At 36.4% G+C, this 24,345-nt stretch overlaps 2 protein-coding genes across 2 annotated transcripts in view; both read left to right on the top strand.

Annotated features, from left to right (window-relative positions):
* Nucleotides 1-1,338: 1,338 nt before the first annotated feature.
* LOC107941874 (receptor-like protein 33) lies at nt 1,339-4,581 on the top strand. The gene has a single exon (XM_016875497.2). It carries the CDS (start codon nt 1,339-1,341, stop codon nt 4,579-4,581), a length of 3,243 nt encoding a protein of 1,080 aa, XP_016730986.2.
* A 13,291-nt stretch (nt 4,582-17,872) lies between these two features.
* The window catches only part of LOC107931727 (receptor-like protein Cf-9 homolog), a gene marked incomplete at its 3' end in the record, with an annotated part of 67,313 nt that continues 60,840 nt past the window's right edge, over nt 17,873-24,345 (top strand). Inside the window, exons 1-2 of the mRNA XM_041092857.1 lie at nt 17,873-19,135; nt 19,553-20,744. Coding sequence (XP_040948791.1) covers nt 17,873-19,135; nt 19,553-20,744 — 2,455 coding nt within the window. The remainder of the gene's footprint in view (nt 19,136-19,552; nt 20,745-24,345) is intronic.

The raw sequence follows: 24,345 nt of genomic DNA, 5'->3' as shown, positions 1-24,345 counted from the left end.
TACCCTCATATATCGAAATTTTTGGTTTTAGTGCATGTACTCTTTTAACTTTTGGTATTTCAATATTCAAAGGTCTGCTTTGATTATTTTATTTTTGTGTTCTGTTGTGTGACATAGAGGTAGTGAGATAAGCCCCAAAATAGTTCCACTTGGCACATCTCCATATATTTCAAACATACCAAAATCTGCAGGCAAGCAATACAAGACAAGTTCCAGCCACTTCAACATTTGGCTCCTGTTCATTACCAACAGAAAAACAAAAAACATTTTTTATATTTAATTGGAGGTCAAAAACACATAAAAAGACAACCAGACAGCTAGTATTTCACCCAATCTTCACAACATTTGTGTGCGTGCAGTCCTTAATTTTTCAGAATCCTTTAACGTATATTCTATTATAAAATCACAGATTACTATTTAAATGATAAATAAATTATTTAAAATATGAAAATATACATGTTCTTTTTATTGGCTTAAGGGTGTAAAATACCCTCAAATTTTTTCAAAAAAAAAAACAATTAAATCCTTCCTTTTTTTTTACACTCAATTGAAACTTTTAAATTGCATAAAAAATGCTCTCCAACTTCTTCAGAAAAAGCAATTAAACCCTTATTTTCTTTCCCACTCAATTGAGTACTTGAACTTTTTCATCATGTTTTTTGGGTGATTTAAGAACCATACAAGTTTAAAGGCTAAAAGAGACGAAAAAAAGAAAAGCTAAAATGACTTTTTGTTTGTAAAGTTAAAAAAAGCCAAATAAATCATTATGTATTTTTAGTTTTAATTTTTTACTTGATTAAAAGAGAAATAATTAACTAATAAAAAATAGTTATTTCCAAATAAATTTATCAGAATTTATAACAAATGAGATTTTAGATTTGAATTATGAGATTATAAATATATATACACGTTTTTATGGAATCGGTGGATTAAAATTCCAGCAGTCTTCTTCCTCAAATGTAGTGGATAGAGCACAATTTTGTTATTTCGTGTGGAAAAGAATTTCCACATTAATTAGCTTTGGTTGACATGCAAGTGAATAGAGACACACATTCTTTAGTGTTATAGGGAAGAAGACTAAGTCAATCTTAATATTTTTAGTTGTTTAGGAAGTTCAAAAGAAATACAAGATTTTGCTAAATTTTAAGAATGAAAAATATATAATAAAAAGAAGACTAAGTGGTCGTTGATGATTGTGAAAAATACAAAATTTTTGAAAATCTAATATCCATAGCTTTTCAATGTAAAAGAAATAAAAGACTGTAACACCAATGTTGTGGTATTATTTGTTGCCTATAAATACCATTCCTATCCTTCATCTTCCTCTACCAACATAACATGGCCTCCTATCTCTTTCTCTGCCTATTCCTCTTCTTTCCCCATCTTTATGCTTCTTCTTCAGGATCTCACTCCTGCTCTCACCACGAAGCTGCTTCTCTAATCCAGTTCAAGAATTCATTTTCGATCACTCAGACAGACCATGCTGCTTTGTATTGCAATGAGATTGCTGGCCATAAATCTTATCCCAAGACAAATTCATGGAAGGAGGGTACAGATTGCTGCTCATGGGATGGAGTCACTTGTGACCACCTAAATGCTCATATTATTGCCCTTGACTTGAGCTGCAGTTGGCTATATGGCAACTTCCCTTCCAATACAACTCTCTTCCTTCTTCCTCACCTTCAAAAACTCAACCTTGCCTACAATGATTTTAATCATTCCAAAATTCCATCCGAGTTCGGTCGGTTTACAAGCTTATTCTACCTCAACCTTTCCAATACATTGTTTGCAGGAGAAGTCCCATCCCAAGTCTCCCACCTGTCGAAATTGGTTTCACTTGATCTCTCCTTTTGGGCTAATGTACTAACAATTGACAAACATGCTCTAGAGGGACTTGTTCACAACCTAACCGAGGTCAGACATCTGTTTTTGGATGGAATGGACATGTCTTCTGTTAATGCTCATGTCTTCATGAATCTATCCTCTTCTCTAAGGTCTCTCAGTCTTGCTGGTTGTAATTTGCAAGGAAAATTCCCAAAAAACATTTTTGATTTGCCAAACCTCAATCTCCTCAACTTGGGAGGCAACCAAAACCTCAATCTTGATCCTTTGAAGTTGAATCGGAGCAGCAATCTTGAACATTTGGATCTGTCATCCATGTCCTCCTCTACAGAATTCATTGATTCAGTTGATAATCTACAGGCCCTAAAGTACTTAGATATATCAGGAAATTCTTTCGTTCAAGGATTGCCTGTCTCAATCACAAATTTATCATCTTTGGAGCAATTGATAATTTCAGGCGCAAATATTTTTGGAGAATTGCCTGACTCGATGGGGAATCTTGTGTCCTTGAAGTTTTTAGTTCTCTCCCAGTCCAACTTATCAGGACAGGTTCCAAGATCATTAAGGAACCTCTTGCAACTCACTCATTTAGACTTATCGCAGAACCAATTGAGTGGAGAAATTCCAAGTTCATTGGGGAACCTCTTGCAACTCACTTATTTAGACTTGGGATGGAACCAATTGAGTGGACAAATTCCAAGATCATTGGGGAACCTCTTGCAACTCACTCATTTAGAATTGGGATGGAACAAATTGAGTGGACAAATTCCATTGTCAATTCTAAACCTAACGCAGCTAGAATACTTGGCAATATATAACAATTCTTTAGAAGGTTCCATTCCAGATGAGGTAACCGCTTTTCCTAATCTAATATATTTAGAATTATATGACAATTTTCTCAATAGAACACTTCCGTCATGGTTGTATACTGCTCCCTCCTTAATGGATACGGATCTCTCTCAAAATCAATTCAGTGGGCATATCAAAGAATTCCAATCCAAATCACTAGAATATTTATATCTAAACAATAATAAACTCCAAGGTCCTCTTCCATCTTCAATATTCCAACTTCTCAATCTTACCGAACTCGTTTTATCCTCAAATAATCTTAGTGGTGTCATAGAGTTTCGCATGTTTTCAAACCTTCCAAATCTAGAACTTCTCGACCTTTCATATAACAGCCTATCCTTAACATCTAATACTACTTCTACTGTAAATCTTGCAAGCTTATTTTTGTCATCTTGCAATCTTAGTGAATTCCCCCAATTTTTGAAAGGGCTTAAAAGTTTGAAAAGCTTAGACCTCTCTTGCAACAGAATTGAAGGAAAGATTCCACAGTGGATGCAAGAGGTGGGGAATGGCTTTTTGGCTTACTTAAATGTATCTCATAACTCTTTCGCAGAAGTTGAGCACTTTCCATGGAAGAATATTGCAGCTCTCGACTTAAGCTCCAATTTGATCCGTGGAAATCTTCCGATTCCAGCTTCGAAGATCAGTGTTTTCCTGGTCTCAAATAATAGTTTCAATGGAGAGGTCTCTTCTTTAATCTGCAATCTCACTTCTCTTCGAATTCTTGATTTGTCCCACAATAACTTGAGTGGAACAATTCCGCAATGTTTTGGAAATTTGAGCAACAGCCTTGTATCCTTGAATCTGAAGAAGAACAAGTTCTATGGGACGATTCCTCCAACATTTGCAAAGGGATGCCAATTGAGTGATTTCAACTTAAATGGAAATCTGTTAGAAGGGCCTTTGACACCATCCATCCTTAATTGTAATGGTCTGGAAGTGCTAGATCTTGGTAACAACAAGATCAACGATACATTTCCTCATTGGTTGGGAAGTCTTCCACAACTACAAGTTCTTGTATTGAAGTCAAACCATATGCATGGTTCCTTATGTGTCAATAGCTCCAAGCCTAGCCCTTTTTTCTCTAAAATCCAAATTTTTGATCTCTCAAATAATTATTTTTCTGGACCCCTACCAGTGAGATACATCAACAGCTTCAAGGCTATCATAAATCTAGAGAAGATTGGTAGTACAGTGTCGTACATGGGGGTGAATGATCCTGAAGGTGGTGGCTTCTATACCTATTCCATTGGAATCGTTATGAAAGGACAAGATATGGAATTGGTGAAAATTTTCACCATGTGGATGATCATTGATCTATCAAACAGTCAGTTTGAATGGGGTATTCCAGAGGTTATTGGGAAGCTTAACTTACTGAAATGGCTCAACCTTTCTCATAATAACCTTAATGATGGTATCCCCACCTCAATAGGAAAATTAACAAGTCTTGAATGGTTGGACCTATCTTCAAACAGGTTGTCTGGGACGATTCCAAATAGATTGGAAGATCTGCCATTTCTTTCGTCCTTCAATGTTTCTGAAAATCAACTCCATGGTCAGATTCCTCAAGGAAAACAATTCAACACATTTGGAAATGATTCATATGAAGGAAATAAGCGACTATGTGGATTTCCGGTCTCAAAAGGTTGCAACATCATTGAGCCAGCACCTCCAAATGTGCTTGAAAAAGATGGCTCAAAATCGAACATTGCTTTTGGTTGGAAAGTGGTGTTGATAGGTTATGGATGCGAAGTAGTGTTCGGAATGTTCATGGGATATGTTGTTTTCCAAACTGGAAAGCCAAAATGGTTGGTGAATTTGGTTGAAAACCAACATGAGAAGAGGCGAAGAAGAAAGTCAAAGAAAGGCAGTAGACAAAGAAGGATCTAATTACTGCAAATGATGTTCAAGAATCAGTGTTGTATTTTCATAATTTCTTATTTTGTAGACCGTTTTGCCTATGGTGAAGGGTTGCTTTGGTATCTGTCTATCTTTATTATTGTACCAATTCCTTTCGTCTTTCATTGCATTTCGTACTATCTGTAATGGTTTGTTTGAGTGTAACATTTTTTATGGTGGTGTTGTTTATGTCTTCTTTCATGGATTTCAATTTTGTCTCAATAATCTTTGCTACTGCTCGGTAAAGGAGAAAGGAGAACAAAATGTCTGTAGGAATTAAGAAAACAGAATGAGAAATATTGACAGAAACTTAAGCATAAAGCATTGATATCTTGCTCAACAAACAAAACAGAAACAGCAAGAGCTTTGTGAATAGAAATGCTCAATTAAAGACCAAATGAAGAAGAATTTTCTGAAAGATTTCATTACATTTGAATGAAGGCACAATGGCATTACATATACCAAGCAATCAGCTGGTCAAAAATAAGAAAATGTTACCTAAACACATACCTAACTCCTCCAAGTGGCTTAGTAACTTGATAAACATTGCTTGTATTGGTAAAGCTGATTTTCAATCTACCAGCCCCTAATTACATCAAGCATATCAACAACTTAGTTCATATCTAACTAAGTAATAAAATATCTATTTGAAAGTAACAAAACAGCAGCATAAGCTTCAGCTGCAACTTGCATGGCTCGGACAGCTTGGTCTACTTCTTGGTCTGCATGCAGGCCAACTTCAACAATGTCTCAATGATCTCTGTTGTATTTTCATAATTTTTTTACAAGTTAGCAGTAAAAGGTTTGGTTATCTAGAGACGGTAATAATATATAGCAGAGTTGAAGGAATGATGTAATGAATTGAAACATGGAACAATGCAGACTGTAAAAGGGTACATATAGGTTGCTTTAATTGGTGGATGTAAAGTCCCTATTTCCTCTACTTGAGCTTATTAATTGAACTGGTGATTCAAAGATGCATGAATTTCTAGCTAGCAATCTGCTTGCCATCTCATTGGCAAACCTATATATAATGGGTGGTTTCTCTGCAAATTTGGATTGTTTGTGGTTGTCGACACTTAAACACACACACATTTTGTAGCCATGTAAGTGTTATATGGAACTCAAAATTGAATTGAATTTTATTTGATTTTCATAGCACTCGTAAAAGTGAGAATTTAATAAGACATTTGAAGAGTGTTATGTAATATGCAAAGCTAGAACCAAGGGTAGGTGAATATGTCTGTGTATTTATTGAAGCAATGGTTAGCATGTAGCAATCACATGTTTTATTATTATTATTATTATTATTATTATTTGGATGTAATGATGTAACTTAGTTGTATTCCAACTAAGTTTGTTAGTGGTAGTAGGTGGTGATTTATTTTAAGTGGATGTAATGATGAAACTTAGTTGTATTCCAACTAAGTTTGTTAGTGGTAGTAGGTGGTGATTTATTTTAAGTGGATGTAATGATGAATCTTAGTTGTATTCCAACTAAGTTGTCAAGTTGTAAGCTTGTATAAATAGGCTTTATGCCATTTTAAAAAAATATGAATGAATTCAATCAAGATTTCATCCATATACTCTCTATTTTAGCTTTGCTTAAAATTTATTTCATTTTTCTTCTTTGTTTCTGCCGCAAGTCTTGATTCTTGCTCGGCAAGCTTTTTGTTGAACCTTGCTATTTGTTGCACTTAGCTCCAACAATTGGTATCAGAGCCTATTTCTTAAGGGATCTGTTATACAAATTCATGGCTTCATCAAGCTTTTCACCAGCTGCACCTCAAGTCTTCAATGGAGAAGGCTACCACATATGGGTGGTTAAAATAAAGACCTACCTACAAGCTTTCAATCTGTGGGAGGTAGTCAACTCAGATGTTGAACCAGAGCCACTTAGAGGCAATCCAACAGTGGCTCAAATCAGGCAGCATGCTGATGAGAGGACCAAGAGGCACAAAGCCATGTCTTGCATCCAGAACTCAGTGACAAGCCTGGGACAAGTTGCAAGAGGAGTTTCAAGGGACAGAGAGGACAAGGCAGCAACAGTTGCTGAACTTAAGGAGAGATTTCGAGAATTTGAAGATGAAGGAAGAAGAAACTATCAAGCAGTACTCTGACAGGATTATGGCTGTGGTTAACAGCATAAGGCTTCTTGGAGAGCAGCTCAAGGAAGCTAGGATAGTGGAGAAGGTTATTGCAACTCTGCCCGAGAGGTATGAGGCAAAAATCTCATCTCTCGAGGACTCAAGGGACCTGTACACCATCTCCCTGACAGAGTTGATCAATGCTTTATATGCTCAAGAGCAAAGAAGAGCAAGCAGACTGGAGGAGCATCAAGAAGGTGCCTTTCAGGCAAGAACAAACACTGCCTACAAAGGCAAGAAGGCCTGGAGAGACAAGCCAAGGACTGATGTTGCAAGAAAAGAGGGTCAGACTTGCAAGCACTGCAGAAGGGCTGGTCATCCAAAAGAAAAATGCTGGTTCAATCCAGATGCTGTATGTCAGCATTGTAAAAAGAAGGGTCATGTTGAGAGAGTCTGCAAGAGCAAGGCCAAATCAAGGCAGAGTCAGTTTCAACAGAAGAAAGCTGAGGCTCGAGTAGCTAAGGAGGACAGTGACCAAGAGGAGCAAGTCTTTGCTGTGTTATGCTCAGCTGCTCAAGAAAGGTTCTCATCTGGTTGGCTTCTAGACAGTGGATGCACCAACCACATGACACCTGATGCTGCAATCTTCAAGTCTTTAGACAGAAGCTGCAGAACTAAAGTCAAGATAGGAAATAGACATTTTATTCAAGCTGAAGGCAAGGGTGATGTGCTGATATGCACCCCCACAGGTGCCAAAGTGATTTCAAATGTGCTTTTGGTGCCTGAAATTGACAGAAACCTGCTCAGCATAGCTCAGTTGCTGGAGAAAGGTTATTCTGTTGTGTTCAAAGACAACCAATGCCAAATCAATGATCCAAGTGGATCCAAGCTGATGGCAGTTCCTATGGCTAATAAGAGCTTTGTAGTTGACTGGACCAGGGAGTCAGACATTGCCTACACAGTCACATCAGATGAATCCAAGCTTTGGCATCAAAGACTGGGACATGCCAACTTCAGATCGATGGCTCGAATGGTCAGAGAGGACTTGGCTGAAAACTTCATCAACTCAGTGGATCATGATGATGTGTGTGAAGTGTGTCAGCTAGAAAAGCAGGCCAGACTCCCATTTCCCTCGAATCAAGCCTGGAGAGCCTCTGAAAAACTCCAACTGGTGCACACTGATGTGCGTGGCCCTATGAGGACCGAGTCATTAAGTGGAAACAGGTACTTCATACTGTTCATTGATGATTTTTCAAGATATTGCTGGCTTTACTTCCTAAAACAGAAATCAGAGGCGGCCTCAGTGTTTTGGAAGTTCAAGACTGCTGCTGAGACTGAAACAGGTTACAAGCTGAAGTCCATAAGGTCTGATAATGGGACTGAGTACACCTCAGCTCAGTTCCAAGCCTTCTGTGATAAGGCAGGCATCAAACATCAACTTACCAACACATATACACCTTAGCAAAATGGTGTAAGTGAAAGGAAGAATAGGAGTTTGATGGATATGGCCAAGTGCTTGATGATTCAGAAGAATCTGCCTAAAGCACTATGGGCAATGGCAGTTAACATTGCAAACTACATTCAAAATAGGCTTCCAACCAAGGCCTTGGATCAGAAGACTCCATTTGAAGCCTGGTTTGGATTCAAGCCATCACTGGCTCATCTGAAGGTCTTTGGATGCATCTGTTATGCTCATGTACCTGCTGTCAAAAAGGACAAATTGTCTGAAAGAGCTCGACCTGGTATTTTGGTGGGCTACAACACTGTTAAGAAGGGCTATAGGATCTTGGATCCTTCAACAAAGAAAGTGTCAGTCAGTAGGGATGTGGTATTTGATGAAAAGTCATGTTGGAACTGGGAAAAACATGAACCTGAGGAAGTTTCAGAAGGACTTGCAGCAGATCAAGCTGAGCCAGATCAAAATGTTCCTGAAATGGACATTGATGATAAACCAGTTAGAGGAACAAGACCATTGACTGAGATTTATGAAAGAGCTCATGTAGCCATAGCTGAACCAAGCAATTTTGAAGAGGCTGAAGCTCAGCAAGAGTGGAAGTAGGCAATGGCTGAGGAGATTAGCATGATTGAGAAGAACTAGACCTGGGAATTAGTTGAAAGGCCAGTCAAAAGGAAGATAATTGGGGTGAAATGGGTGTACAAAGCCAAGCAAAATGCTGATGGTACCTTGAACAAACTGAAAGCAAGGCTAGTTGTCAAGGGGTTCAGTCAGAGGTATGGCCTGGACTACCTGGAGACCTTTGCACCAGTGGCCAGGCTAGACACCATCAGATTACTGATTGCCTTAGCAGCACAGCTCGAGTGGAAGATCCATCAACTCGATGTGAAATCAGCCTTTCTGAATGGTTTCTTAGATGAATAGATCTATGTTGAACAACCACAAGGGTTTGAGATAGCTGGCAGAGAGCATATGGTCTACAAACTGAAGAAGGCCCTATATGGCTTAAAACAGGCTCCAAGGGCCTGGTACAGCAAAATCGATGGCTACTTGACTAATTTGGGATTCGATCGAAGCAAGAGTGAGCCAACACTGTATGTCAAGAAGCAAGGGACACAAACACAGCTCATTGTATCCCTATATGTTGATGACCTGCTGGTGACATGAGAAGATCGAGCAGTGCTGGTCGATTTCAAGACTAAGATGCTAGAAGTATTTGAAATGTCTGATCTAGGGGAAATGTCTTATTTCCTTGGAATGGAGGTGACTCAATCACAAAATGGGACATTTCTAAGTCAGAGAAACTTTGCCACAAAGATTCTGACCAAGTTCTCCATGCAAAACAGTAAAGCAACTAAAACACCTGTTGCTGTTGGAGAAAAACTATCGAGCCAAGGTGATTTTGAGAAGGTTTGTGAAACAACCTACAGAAGTCTAGTTGGTTGTCTGTTATATTTAACTGCCACTAGACCAGACATAATGTATGCTGTAGGATTGCTCTCAAGGTTCTTGCATTGTTGCAATAAAAAGCATTTACAAGCTACTAAGAGAGTGCTTAGATATGTCAAAGGCACTTTGAGCTATGGTTTAAGGTACAGCAAGGAAGGAAATCTGAAGCTGGTTGGCTACACTGATAGTGACTGGGCTGGCTCGATAGGTGACATGAAAAGCACCTCAGGGTATGCTTTCAACCTTGGTTCAGCCATGTTTTGCTGGAGCTCGAAGAAGCAAAGTCTGGTGGCTCAATCTACTGCTGAAGCAGAATATGTGGCAGCTGCAAGTGCTGTCAACCAAGCCATTTGGCTAAGGAAAATCTTAGCTGATTTGAAAGTGCATCAAAAGGAAGCTACTGAGATCTTCTGTGAATATGTGGCAGCTGCAAGTGCTGTCAACCAAGCCATTTGGCTAAGGAAAATCTTAGCTGATTTGAAAGTGCATCAAAAGGAAGCTACTGAGATCTTCTGTGACAACCAATCTTCAGTTGCAATTGCTAAAAATCCAGTGTTCCATGGAAGAACAAAGCATTTCAGCATCAAGTTGCATGTTGTTCGAGAAATGGAGCAAGCTCAGGAAGTGAAGCTGATCCATTGTAATTCTGAGGATCAACTTGCAGACATTTTGACTAAAGCCCTTAATGTCACAAGGTTCGAATGTCTAAGAAGGAAGCTAGGTGTTTGCTCCATGCAAACCAAGGAGGAGTATTGAAGCAATGGTTAGCATGTAGCAATCACATGTTTTATTATTATTATTATTATTATTATTATTATTATTTGGATGTAATGATGTAACTTAGTTGTATTCCAACTAAGTTTGTTAGTGGTAGTAGGTGGTGATTTATTTTAAGTGGATGTAATGATGAAACTTAGTTGTGTTGGAAAAGTTTGTTAGTGGTAGTAGGTGGTGATTTATTTTAAGTGGATGTAATAATGAAACTTAGTTGTATTCCAACTAAGTTGTCAAGTTGTAAGCTTGTATAAATAGGCTTTATGCCATTTTAAAAAAATATGAATGAATTCAATCAAGATTTCATCCATATACTCTCTATTTTAGCTTTGCTTAAAATTTATTTCATTTTTCTTCTTTGTTTCTGCCGCAAGTCTCGATTCTTGCTCGGCAAGCTTTTTGTTGAACCTTGCTATTTGTTGCACTTAGCTCCAACAGTATTGCTCCTTGATAGAACAAACATTTGTGTGTGTTGTTGAGAGTTACATTTTATACTAGATCTTGCTGCTATTTGAGTTCTCTTGAGTGGGCAATGGTGAAGATATCTTTCCAAGGAATGGACGTTGGAATTTTAACAATAAGGTCATTGCACTTTGTAATTTTTCAGCCTTCTATCCTGTAGTTGTTTTATCCATTTATTTCTTTAACAGTTTATGTATGCTTTCAAAAAATTAGCGGAGCCATCTAGGATTGAAAGTTGAGCTGCTGTGATCCAAACAGCATTGCAAGGGATTTGATTGGTTGTGGTGAAATGAAAGGAATTGTAAGTCAGCATCCTCTTTTTTATGTACGCTGTTATGGTTTGCTGGTTGGCATAGGAGTAGTTATAAAATTCAAGTTGGTGGCTGAAGTTCTTTCCATTGTCCCTTTTTCAGCGTATTGATCCTCCATTTGATGTATGAATTCAATGAGATGAACCAGAATAGACGTCTTTCACCTATGGTTCCTTCTTTGAAAAAATGTTTTGAACAGGTACAATCTAAAGTTCCTGGAGCTAATAGGCTTGCAAGTCCCTGTGATTAGGATTCCAAATGTGATGAAGGAATTTGCAATCTAAAATGTTGCATCAACATCTTTATCATTTGGATAAAACATTTCTAGTATAATAGGCTTGCAAGTTCCTTGATGAGAATTGAAATCCTAAGTTAGCACAAAAAAACCATCCTACCAAGTTTTTTCCAGCAAGGATCTCCTGACAATGTGCTTCCTGGTGATTTTTTAATAAATGTCAGGCAGGATCACTCTGGTAGTCGTTAAAGCTGGTGATTTTTTTAGGGTGCAGGTACTGTCATTGGCAACAAAGTATGCCTTCAGAAGAATAATGATTTCTATAATCATCAATCAACAAAAACAGAAACAAAATTATAAAGATAATTGTAATATCAAACAGTACACATATGTACTCATAATTAAGGATTTTAATCCAACATTATATTCATCAGCACTACGTAAATGTATCACTCCATCTTTTTTTTTTTTATTTATATAATACGCTTATGATCAACAAAATATAAAAAAAGTACTATTGACATTGCTTTAGACTATGTATCTAATATATTCAATTATACTAATTATACAAAATGCATATAACAAAACTATAAAAAGTGTTTGGGAAGGTTCAAGCATTAATCAATTTATTTGCTCCAGCAAACCTTAACATTCCAAATGGATTAATAAAAATACTTGTTACACATATTGGGTTTTGCTATTTAGAGCTATCTTTATTTGTTAATTTCATGTATGAAATTTGAAAACAAAAATTTGATGAATGATTTTATTAAAATAATAATTATTTTTTAGATATTAGATGATTTAACTAATTATATTATTGCATAATATAAAAATTTATGATGTTTATGCACCATAAAATAATACATATCAAAATAAATTATTACAACCACAAGTCTTATTACGGTGAATGATGGGTTAATTCAACACGAATCATGACCATGTGTGTAACACCCAAAATAGGGTCTAAGAGTTTCAAGTGTATTTTAAGAATTTTAGCCTATATGTGATCAAGACTATAAATTTAGAGTTAGGGTGGACATAAACCTAAAACCTTTGCATGGAAATGGCCTAAATTGAATCATTACTTTCTAATTAACTAGGGCAAAAAGTGATAATGTTTCCATTTGAAGGGGTGAAAGGGGATTAAATTTAATTATAAATTTTTGGGAGAGGCTAAAAATGAAATTGTAACATTTAACTAATGAGGCCGAAGCCCTAGCTTCCCCCTGGCTTTAACTTGCTCATAGTGAATTTTATCTAACTTATTCATAGAGGATACCTACTAAGAAATCCGCATAACATTAGAAACTACAATAAAATGAATTTAAAGAACGTAACCTCCAATAAACCAAATAGTGAGGGGTTGAGTAATGGTATCTTTCTCAACTTCAACAAAATAGTAAAAAAGATTTCGACTAGCAACATTTTTATCCCGAGCCGACCTATTGGCTCAACTAACTATTTAGAAAATATAAATATGTTTACACTAAAAACTTCATATTTAAATAAAATTCAAGACGAGTTGTCTGAAATTTGTGAAAAATATTGTCCACAATCTGGCCCCGTATTGGTTAAGCCTATTGAGCTAGGTAGGTAGCATGAGCTTGCCTTGAAAGTGCTAATAAAGCCAATCGAGTCAACACTTAAAATTTCTTATTCAACTTTAGACCCAAATTGGGTAATCATATCAAAGGGATAGTTTGATACTTCAATATAATTTGAAAATTTTAAGATTTTTTAAATAATAAAAAATTGTAAAAAAATTGTTTTAATTTTAATTTTTTTTAGATTTATACATATTTAATTATTTTTAGATTTTTAGATTTAAAAGAAGTTGGTGACCTAATATGTCAACTTTTTCATCCATTTTGGGTGATTTGACAAAAAACACAACTTTAAGGGCTAAAAAGAATGAAAAATAAAATTGAGGGCTAAAATGATTTTTTTAGTAAAGGTAAAAGGACCAAATAAGTCATTATGCCAGTCATTGGATACACATCATCTCCTCTATATTTTGTTATTACATTCTTCATTTTCTTTCAATCACTTGATTACAAAACATAATCAAATATGTTTACAAGTACCTCAGTTTCACAGGATAGATCAAGTAGTTTACACAAATTTCTGAGTAACAACTTAAAATGTGAAAATTATTTTAAAATTAGAATGGATGTCTATAATTATCCCACTTCTTCAATTATATCTTAATACACCAAATTGTTCTTTTTTGCGTGTGGAATTATACATTCAAGTAGTTCCTTTCGACACTGCAAACTTTACCATACACCATTTATTTGTTAGCATGGTGGTGTCTATGGACTCAAAATTTAAAGACTAAACCTAATTGGTCTCAGATTTTATGTTACCTAATTAGAGGAACTGATATACTGCATATTGTTGTTAATTTGTGTGGAATCACTGGACATTCTTCTGCAATACTTCGAACTTTCCTCCTTGTAGATTAGGTTTAGGTGACAGTGATAAGTGGAAGCATGAGTTTAAGTGATGTGAATAGACAACTTCCTCACCTAATCGCCTTTTTCTCGAGTAAACGTATATACTCAATACTGCAGAATTTTCATATTTGTGTGGAGTTCTGCATTATGCAAATGTCCAAAATTGCTTGTGGATTAATTAATTAATCCATGTCTATATCAAGTTAACTTTGTTGACATGATCGTGTATACCAACTTTCAGCTAGTTTTAACAGATCTGTTGGAACTAAGTAAACAAAATGAGTGAAGATGACAGTTGCTTGAGCTAGAAGGCTCGATGTCTTGCTGAGCAAACAAGAAAATCAGCCAAGACTCTTTGGACAATTGCTCGAGTAAAACCAGAAAATGAATAACAATTTTGATGGATTTTCATTACAAATGAATTGAGGCATAATGCCATTACATATACCATGCATTCAGCTGGTCAAAATGAGACAAACATCACCTAATCATCAACCTAACTCCACTAAGTAGCCTTGAAACTTATGAATACATAACTTGCACACATAGGTAAGCTGATTTATCAATCTATCAGCACCTAATTACATCAAACATATTACCAACTTAGTTCAAATCAAACTAAGCGACAAAACATTAACTTAAAGTAACAAAAAAATGAACAGCAGCATGAACTTCAGCTGCAACTGCATGGCTCGAGCAGCTTCTCTGCTTCTTGTCTGCATGCAGACCAACTTCAACAAGATCAGACTGAGTAAGGCTAATTTGTCCAGAAGTTGCATCATGCAAAACTATTTAATGGCTTTTCGGTAGCTTAGTCAACGGTAAAAAATGAGAAAAGTAGTCTAATTTCTTCTATTTTTATCGTTAAAAATTGGGTTTTGTGCTTCAACATGAAATACATGTGGCATTCACATGTAACTATCTGATTATTTTGACATCTACACTAGTTTTTAATAATAAAAATGAAAGAAAATTTTAATAGACAAGACCATTAACTTTTTTATCTAGCATACAAGAATTATTCTATACAGGGCAAAATTACATCCACACATTCTCCACATTTCAGGCCTGTAATTCTAGCCAATTGGTCACAAGCATACATGTCCCACTACCCCCATATATCGAAATTTTTGGTTTTAGTGCATGTACTCTTTTAACTTTTGGTATTTCAGTATTCAAAGATCTGATTTGATTATTTTATTTTGTGTTCTGTTGTGTGAGACAGAGGTAGTGATAAGCCCCAAAATAGTTCCACTTGGCACATCTCCATACATTTCAAATATACCAAAATCTGCAGGCAAGCAATACAAGACAAGTTCCAGCCACTTCAACATTTGGCTCCTGTTCAGTACCAAAAGAAAAAAAACATTTTTTATATTTAATTGGAGGTCAAAAACACATAAAAAGACAACCGGATAGTTAGCATTTCACCCAATCTTCACAACATGTCTGTGTGCATGCAGATCTTTAACTTTCCAGAATCCTTTAACGCATATTCTATTGTAAAATCACAGATTACTATTTAAATGATAAATAAATTATTTAAAGTATGAAAATTTACATTTTTTATTGGCTTAAGGGCGTAAAAAACCCTCAATTTTTTTCAAAAAAAAAACAATTAAATCCCTCTTCTTCTTTTTTTTTCACTCAATTAAGTACTTAAACTTTTAAAATGCATCAAAAATACTCTCAAACTTCTTCAAAAAAAGCAATTAAACTCTTATTTTCTTTCCCACTCAATTGGGTACTTGAACTTTTTCATCATGTTTTTTGGGTGATTTAACGAACCATACAAGTTTAAAGGCTAAAAAAGACAGAAAAAAAAGAAAAGAAAAGCTAAAATGACTTTTTGTTTGTAATGTTAAAAAATGCCAAATAAATCATTATGTCTTTTTAGTTTTAATTTTTTATTTAATTAAAATAGAAATAATTAACGAATGAAAAATAGCTGTTCCCAAATAAATTTATCAGAATTTATAACAAATGAGATTTTAGATTTGAATTATGAGGTTATAAATATATACACGTTTTTATGGAACTGATGGATTAAAATTCCAGCAGTCTTGTTCCTCAAACGTAGTGAATAGAGCACAATTTTTTTATTTCGTATGGAAAAAAAATTCCACATTAATTAGCTTTGGTTGACTGGCAAGTGAATAGAGACACATTCTTTAGTGTTATAGGGAAGAAGACTAAGTCAATCCTCTTCTCTAAGGTCTCTCAGTCTTGCTGGTTGTGATTGGCAAGGAAGATTCCCAAAAACCATTTTTTGATTTGCCAAACGTCAATCTCCTCAACTTGGGAGGCTACCAATCCTCAATCTTGATCCTTTGAAGTTCAATCGGAGCAGCAATCTTGAGCATTTGGATCTGTCGTCCATGTCCTTCTCTACAGAATTCATTGATTCAGTTAGATCTGTCACGAAATTCTTTCTTTCAAGGATTGTCTGTCTCAATCACAAATTTATACTTGATTATTAGAGGCGCAAATTTTTTTGGAGGATTGCCTGACTCGATGGGGAATCTTGTGTCCTTGAGGTTTTTAGTTCTCTCCTATTCCAACTTATCAGGACCGGTTGCAAGATCATTGGGTAACCTCTTGCAACTTATTCATTTAGACTTGTCACAGAACCAATTGAGTGGACAAATTCCAAGATCATTGGGGAACCTCTTGCAACTCACTCATTTGGACTTGTCAAACATATTAACTTAAACATATTACCAACTTAGTTCAAATCAAACGAAGCAACAAAACATTAACTTAAAGTAACAAAAAATGAACAGCAGCATGAACTTCAGCTGCAACTGCATGTCTCGAGCAGCTTCTCTGCTTCTTGTCTGCATGCAGACCCACTTCAACAATATCAGACTGAGTAAGGCTAATTTGTCCAGAAGTTGCATCATGCAAAACTATTTAATGGCTTTTCGGTAGCTTAGTCAACGGTAAAAAATGAGAAAATTAGTCAAATTTCTTCCATTTTTATCGTTAAAAATTGGGTTTTGTGCGTCAACATGAAGTACATGTGGCACATACATGCAACTGTCTGATTATTTTGACATCTACACTAATTTTTAATGGTAAAAATGAAAGAAAATTTTAATAGACAAAACCAATTTACTCTTTTATCTAGCATACAAGAACTATTCTATACATCTTTCAATAAATGGGCAAAATTAAATCCACACATTGGCCACATTTCAGACCTGTAATTCTAGCCAATTGGTCACGAGCATACATGTCCCACTACTCTCATATATCGAAATTTTTGGTTTTAGTGCATGTACTTCAATATTCAAAGATCTGATTTGATTATTTTATTTTGTGTTCTGTTGTGGGACATAGAGGTAGTGATAAGCCCCAAAATAGTTCCACTTGGCACTTATCCATACATTTCAAACATACCAAAATCTGCAGGCAAGCAATACAAGACAAGTTAAAAAATGACTTTTTGTTTGTAAAGTTAAAAAATGCTAAATAAATCATTATGTCTTTTTAATTTTAATTTTTTACTTAATTAAAAGAAAAATAATTAACGAATTATGAAAAATAGCTATTCCCAAATAAATTTATCAGAATTTATGACAAATGAGATTTTAGATTTGAATTATGAGGTTATAAATATATAGACATTTTTATGGAACTGGTGGATTAAAATTCCAGCAGTCTTGTTCATCAAACATAGTGAATAGAGCACAATTTTCTTCTTTCGTGTGGAAAAGAATTTCCACATTAATTAGCTTTGGTTTACAGGCAAGTGACACACATTCTTTACGTGTTATAGGGAAGAGGACTAAGTTAATCTACTTAAATTTTTTTAATTATTTAGGGAGCTCAAATGAAATACAAAATTTTGCTAAAAAAATGCATCCAATTTTAAGAATGAATAATATTGGTAAGAAGAAGACTAAGTGGTTGCTGATGATTGTGAAAACTACAAAAATTTTGAAAATCAATGTAAAAGAAAAAAAAGACTGTAACACCAATGTTGTGGTATTATTTGTTGCCTATAAATACCATTCCTATCCTTCATCTTCCTCTACAAACATAACATGGCCCCCTATCTCTTTCTCTGCTTATTCCTCTTCCTTCCCCGTCTTTATGCTTCTTTTTCTTCTTCAGGATCTCACTCCTGCTCTTCACTAATCCAGTTCAAGAACTCTTTTTCCATAACAGAGCAAGCTTCTTTGTTTTGCGGCCTTAAATCTTATCCCAAGACAAATTCATGGAAGGAGGGTACAGATTGCTGCTCATGGGACGGGGTCACTTGTGACCACCTAAATGCTCATGTTATTGCCCTTGACTTGAGCTGCAGTTGGCTATATGGCAACTTCCCTTCCAATACCACTCTCTTCCTTCTTCCTCACCTTCAAAAGCTCAACCTTGCCTACAATGATTTTAATCGTTCCAAAATTCCATCCGAGCTCGGTCGGTTTAGAAGCCTATTCTACCTCAACCTTTCCAATACAGGGTTTGTAGGAGAAGTCCCATCCCAAGTCTCCCACCTATCAAAATTGGTTTCACTCGATCTCTCCTCTTGGATTTATGAGTATGAGCAATTTACAATTGAAAAACATGCTCTGGAGGGACTTGTTCACAACCTAATCGAGGTCAGACATCTGTTTTTGGATGGAATGGACATGTCTTCTGTTAATGCTCATGTCTTCATGAATCTATCCTCTTCTCTAAGGTCTCTCAGTCTTGCTGATTTTGATTTACAAGGAAAATTCCCAAAAAACATTTTTGATTTGCCAAACCTCAATCTCCTTAACTTGGGAGGCAACCAAAACCTCAGTCTTGATCCTTTGAAGTTCAATCGGAGCAGTAATCTTGAACATTTGAATCTGTCGTGGATGTCCTTCTCTCCAGAATTCATTGATTCAGTTGATAATCTACAGGCCCTAAAGTACTTAGATCTATCAGGAAATTCTATCTTTCAAGGATTGTCTGTCTCAATCACAAATTTATCATCTTTGGAGCAATTGATAATTTCAGGCGCAAATATTTTTGGAGGATTGCCTGACTCGATGGGGAATCTTGTGTCCTTGAAGTTTTTAGTTCTCTCCCAGTCCGACTTAGCAGGACCAGTTCCAAGATCACTTGGGAACCTCTTGCAACTCACTCATTTAGATTTCTCGCAGAACCAATTGAGTGGAGAAATTCCAAGTTCATTAGGGAACCTCTTGCAACTCACTCATTTAGACTGCTCGCAGAGCCAATTGAGTGGACAAATTCCATCGTCAATACTAAACCTAATGCAGCTTGAATACTTGGGAATAGCTGAAAATTCATTAGAAGGTTCCATTCCAGATGAGGTAACCACTTTTCCTAAACTAATATATTTATACTTATCTGACAATTTACTCAATGGAACACTTCCGTCATGGTTGTCTACTGCTCCCTCCTTAAAGGAAATAGATCTCTCTCAAAATCAATTCAGTGGGCATATCAAAGAATTCCAATCCAAATCACTAGAATATTTATATCTAGATAATAATAAACTCCAAGGTCCTCTTCCATCTTCAATATTCCAACTTCTCAATCTTACACTCCTCGATTTATCCTCAAATAATCTTAGTGGTGTCATAGAGTTTCGCATGTTCTCAAACCTTTCAAATCTCGAATATCTTGACCTTTCATATGACAGCCTATCCTTAACATCTAATACTACTTCTATTGTTAATCTTACAAGCTTATTTTTGTCATCTTGCAATATTAGTGAATTCCCCTAGTTTTTAAAAGGGCTTAAAAGTTTGGAAACGTTAGACCTCTCTTGCAACAAAATTGAAGGCAAGATTCCACAGTGGATGCAAGAGGTGGGGAATGACTCTTTGACTTACTTAAACGTATCTCACAACTCTTTGACAGAAGTTGAGCACTTTCCATGGAAGAATATTGAAGTTCTTGACTTAAGCTCCAATTTGATCAGTGGAAATCTTCCGATTCCAGCATCGACCATCAATGTCTTTCTGATCTCAAATAATAGTTTCAATGGAGAGGTCCCTTCTTTAATATGCAATGCCAGTTCCCTTCAAATTCTTGATTTGTCTTACAATTACTTGAGTGGAACAATTCCGCAATGTTTTGGAAATTTGAGCAACAACCTTCAATTCCTGAATCTGAAGAAGAACAAGTTCTATGGGACGATTCCTCCAACATTTGTAAAGGGATGCCGATTGAGTAATTTCAACTTAAATGGAAATCTGTTAGAAGGGCCTTTGACACCATCCATCCTTAATTGTAGAGGTCTAGAAGTGCTAGATCTTGGTGACAACAAGATCAATGATACATTTCCTCATTGGTTGGGAAGTCTTCCATATTTGCAAGTTCTTGTATTGAAGTCAAATCATATGCATGGTTCCTTGCGTGTCAATAGCTCCAAGTCTAGCCCTTTTTTCTCTAGAATCCAAATTTTTGACATCTCAAGTAATTATTTTTCTGGACCCCTACCAGTGAGATACATCAACAGCTTCAAGGCTATCATAAATCTAGAGAAGATTGGGAGTGAATTTTTGTACATGGGGGTGTATGATTTGACAGATAGGGACTTTTATACCTATTCCATTGAAATTGTTATGAAAGGACAAGATAGGAAATTGGTGAAAATTTTTACCATGTGGATGATCATAGATCTATCAAACAATCAGTTTGAAGGAGAGATTCCAAAAGTTATTGGGAAGCTTAACTTACTAATGGGGCTCAACCTTTCCCATAATAACCTTAATGGTGGTATCCCCACCTCAATAGGGAATTTGACAAGTCTTGAATGGTTGGACCTATCTTCAAACAGGTTGTCTGGGACGATTCCAAATAGATTGGCAGATCTGCCCTTTCTTTCGTCCTTCAATCTTTCTAAAAATCAACTCCATGGTCAGATTCCTCAAGGCAAGCAATTCAACACATTTGGAAATGATTCATATGAAGGTATTGGCAACCTACAATCTTTGACTTTTCAAAGATATTTGTGTCAGAAAATTGGGCATCAAAAATCTAAGCATTTAAGGCATAGATTTTTGGGTTGAAATTTAGCTTGGGATAATTGCAATTTTGGTCCCTAATTGTATAGTGAATTGATCCTTGAGCTTCAACTATAAATAGGCCTAGTTATTTCTCATTTTCTCCATCCCACAAATGCCATTCTCTACTTAAGGCATTATTCTCTCTCCTTATTTGTAAAATTTCACTTGTATTTTGGAGTGAAATATATTTGGTAGTGCCCGAGGACGTAGGCAAAATTTGCTGAACCTCGTTAAAATTCTAGTGTTCTTTATTGTTTATTCTGCATATTTTGCGAGTGTGATTGTAGTGATTTATTGTGCTATTAAAATACGATAGAGGGATATTCTGGCTAGGAAAGACCTGGTACTTAAGCGATCCTCGTGATCCACCTCTCTTTCCTGGGAATTGAACTTAGTGTGATTTTTTAGTACAATAATTTTACTCTTTTACACGCTTCCGCGCAACAATTGGTATCAGAGCTAGATTCATACTTGGGGAATACGACCGTTTACGATACTATTTGCGTATACGGTATTGTTCATCCACAGCACTATTCATATAGACGGTACTGTTCACATAAACAGTAGTTGGGATCGAGGAGAAGAATGGCAGAGGCATCGTCATCAACAAAGACTACCGTGACCAATGCAAAATTTGAAGTAGAGAAATTTGATGGAACCAATAATTTTGGTATGTGGCAATGTGAGATCCTGGATATCTTTTGTCAGCAAGAGCTGGATATAGCTCTTAAAGAAAAGCCTGACAAGATGGATGACAATGAGTGGGCCAAGATTAATAGACAGGCGTGTGGTACAATCCGCCTATGTTTGGCCAAAGAACAGAAGTACTCTGTCATGAGGGAGACATCAGTAAAGAAATTGTGGGATACACTAGAAGAAAAGTTTCTAACGAAAAGTCTTGAAAATAGGCTTTATATGAAAAAGAAACTTTTTCGATTCACGTATGCACCCGGTATGTCGATGAATGACCATGTGAACTCATTCAATAAAATTTTAGCAGACTTGCTAAATTTGGATGAGAAGTTTGAAGATGAAGACAAGGCATTATTGTTGTTGAATTCTCTTCCCGATGAATATGATCATCTTACCACCACATTGCTTTATGGGAAGGATATGATCACATTTGATGCAGTCTGTAGTGCGTTGTACAGATCTGAGACTCGAAAGAAAGATAAAAGAGATCACAGAGATACAACTGCAGAAGTCTTAACAGTAAGAGGTCGGTCACACAACAACAAACCTGGTAGAAGGGGCAAGTCCAAAGGGAGACCCGCCAAAGATGAATGTGCTTTTTGTCGTGAGAAAGGGCATTGGAAAAAGAATTGCCCTAAGTTACAAAAGGGCAAGGCTATTTCTAATGCATGTGTAGCGGAGCATGATGAGGAGTCAGACTTTAGCTTGGTTGGCATGGCAATGACATGTCATACAGATGAGTGGATATTGGATTCGGGATGTACTTACCATATGTGTCCTAATAAGGACTGGTTTTCTAGTCTTGAAGAACTAGAAGGTGGAGTTGTTTTTATGGGCAATGACAGTGCCTGTAAGACAATGGGAGTAGGTACAATCAAATTGAAGAATCACGACGGCTCAATCCAAGTCTTGACAGATGTTCGCTATGTACCTAGCTTGAAGAAAAATCTCATCTCATTAGGGGCCCTAGAATCTAAAGGGCTCACAGTCACTTTGAGAGATGGATTACTAAATGTAGTAGCTTGGGTATTGACGGTGATGAAAGGCACTAGAAGAAATAACTTGTACTATTTAAATGGAAGTACAGTTATTGGATCAACATCAACAGCTTCTGCGAAAGATGCAGAGGCTACCAGGTTATGGCATAGGCGATTGGGACATGCTGGTGAAAAAGCTTTGCAGACTTTGGCGAAGCAAGGCTTGTTGAAAGGTGAAAATTCTTGCAAATTGGAATTCTGTGAACATTGTGTTCTGGGCAAGCAGACGAGGGTAAAATTTGGTTCAGCAATTCACAGTACGGAAGGAATTCTGGACTACGTTCACAGTGACGTGTGGGGACCTACCAAAGTGGCTTTTTTGGGAGGTATGCACTATTTTGTTACTTTTTTTATGATTATTCAAAAAAAGTATGGGTGTATCTAATGAAAAGAAAAAGTAAAGTTTTGGATGCATTTCTGAAGTGGAAGAAGATGGTGGAGACTCAGACTGGTCGAAAGGTCAAACGACTTCGATCAGATAATGATACTGAGTACAAAAATGATCCATTTCTACAAGTATGTCAAGATGAGGGCATTGTGCGACACTTCACTGTTCGGGATACACCACAGCAGAATGGGGTGGCGGAACGCATGAATCGGACTATACTGGAGAAAGTTCGATGTATGTTGTCCAATGCTGGATTGGGCAAGGAATTTTGGGCTGAGGCAGTTACATATGCGTGCCATCTAATTAACCGGTTGCCATCAGCTGCAATAAATGAAAAAACTCCTATGGAGATGTGGACTGGTAAACCTGCTACTGATTATGATTCTTTACATGTTTTTGGTTCAATTGCATATTATCATGTAAAAGAATCTAAGTTAGACCCAAGAGCAAAGAAAGCATTATTCATGGGTATAACTAGTGGAGTAAAAGGATATCGTCTCTGGTGTCCTGATACAAGGAAGATTGTTTTCAGTAGAGATGTGACTTTTGATGAATCAACCATGATGAAGAACAAGGATTCACAAAAGGATGACAAAACCAGTGGCAATTTGCAGCAGGTGGAGCTTGAAAAGGTTAATGATGATCCAGCTGATATTGAAGAAACAAATGATGATGAAGTTTCGACCCAAGAACTTCAACAACAACAAGATTCAATTGCATATAGGAGGCCAAGAAGAGAGATTCGTAAGCCTGCTCGCTTTGATGATATAGTGGTCTATGCACTTCCAATTGCAGATAATGATGTTCCTTCTACTTACACAGAAGCAATAAGTAACCCTGATGGTGTAAAATAGAAGCAAGCTATGAATGAAGAAATGCAGTCTCTTCATAAAAATAGGACTTGGGAGATGGTGACACTGCCCAAGGGAAAGAAGGCAATTGGATGCAAATGGGTATATGCAAAGAAGGAAGGATTTCCTAGTAAAAATGAAATTCGATACAAGGCTAGATTGGTAGCAAAGGGTTACGCTCAGAAAGAAGGAATAGACTACAATGAAGTGTTTTCTCCAGTTGTGAAGCATTCGTCTATTCGGGTTTTGCTAGCCTTGGTTGCGCAATATGACCTTGAACTAGTTCAGCTTGATGTGAAGACGGCTTTTTTACACGGTGATTTGGAAGAGGAAATTTATATGACTCAGCCTGATGGATTTAAGGTTGCTGATAAAGAAAATTGGGTTTGCAAATTGACGAAGTCGCTTTATGGATTGAAGCAATCTCCGAGGCAGTGGTACAAGCAATTTGATCAGTTCATGAAAGGGCAAAAGTACACAAGAAGTAAATTTGATCATTGCGTGTATTTTCAGAAGCTACAAGTAGGAACTTTCATA

The sequence above is a fragment of the Gossypium hirsutum genome, chromosome D05, assembly GCF_007990345.1.
Source record: "Gossypium hirsutum isolate 1008001.06 chromosome D05, Gossypium_hirsutum_v2.1, whole genome shotgun sequence".
NCBI lineage: Eukaryota > Viridiplantae > Streptophyta > Magnoliopsida > Malvales > Malvaceae > Gossypium > Gossypium hirsutum.
The sequence above is the reverse complement of the archived record's forward strand: the minus strand, read 5'-3'. Positions and strand labels throughout refer to the sequence as shown.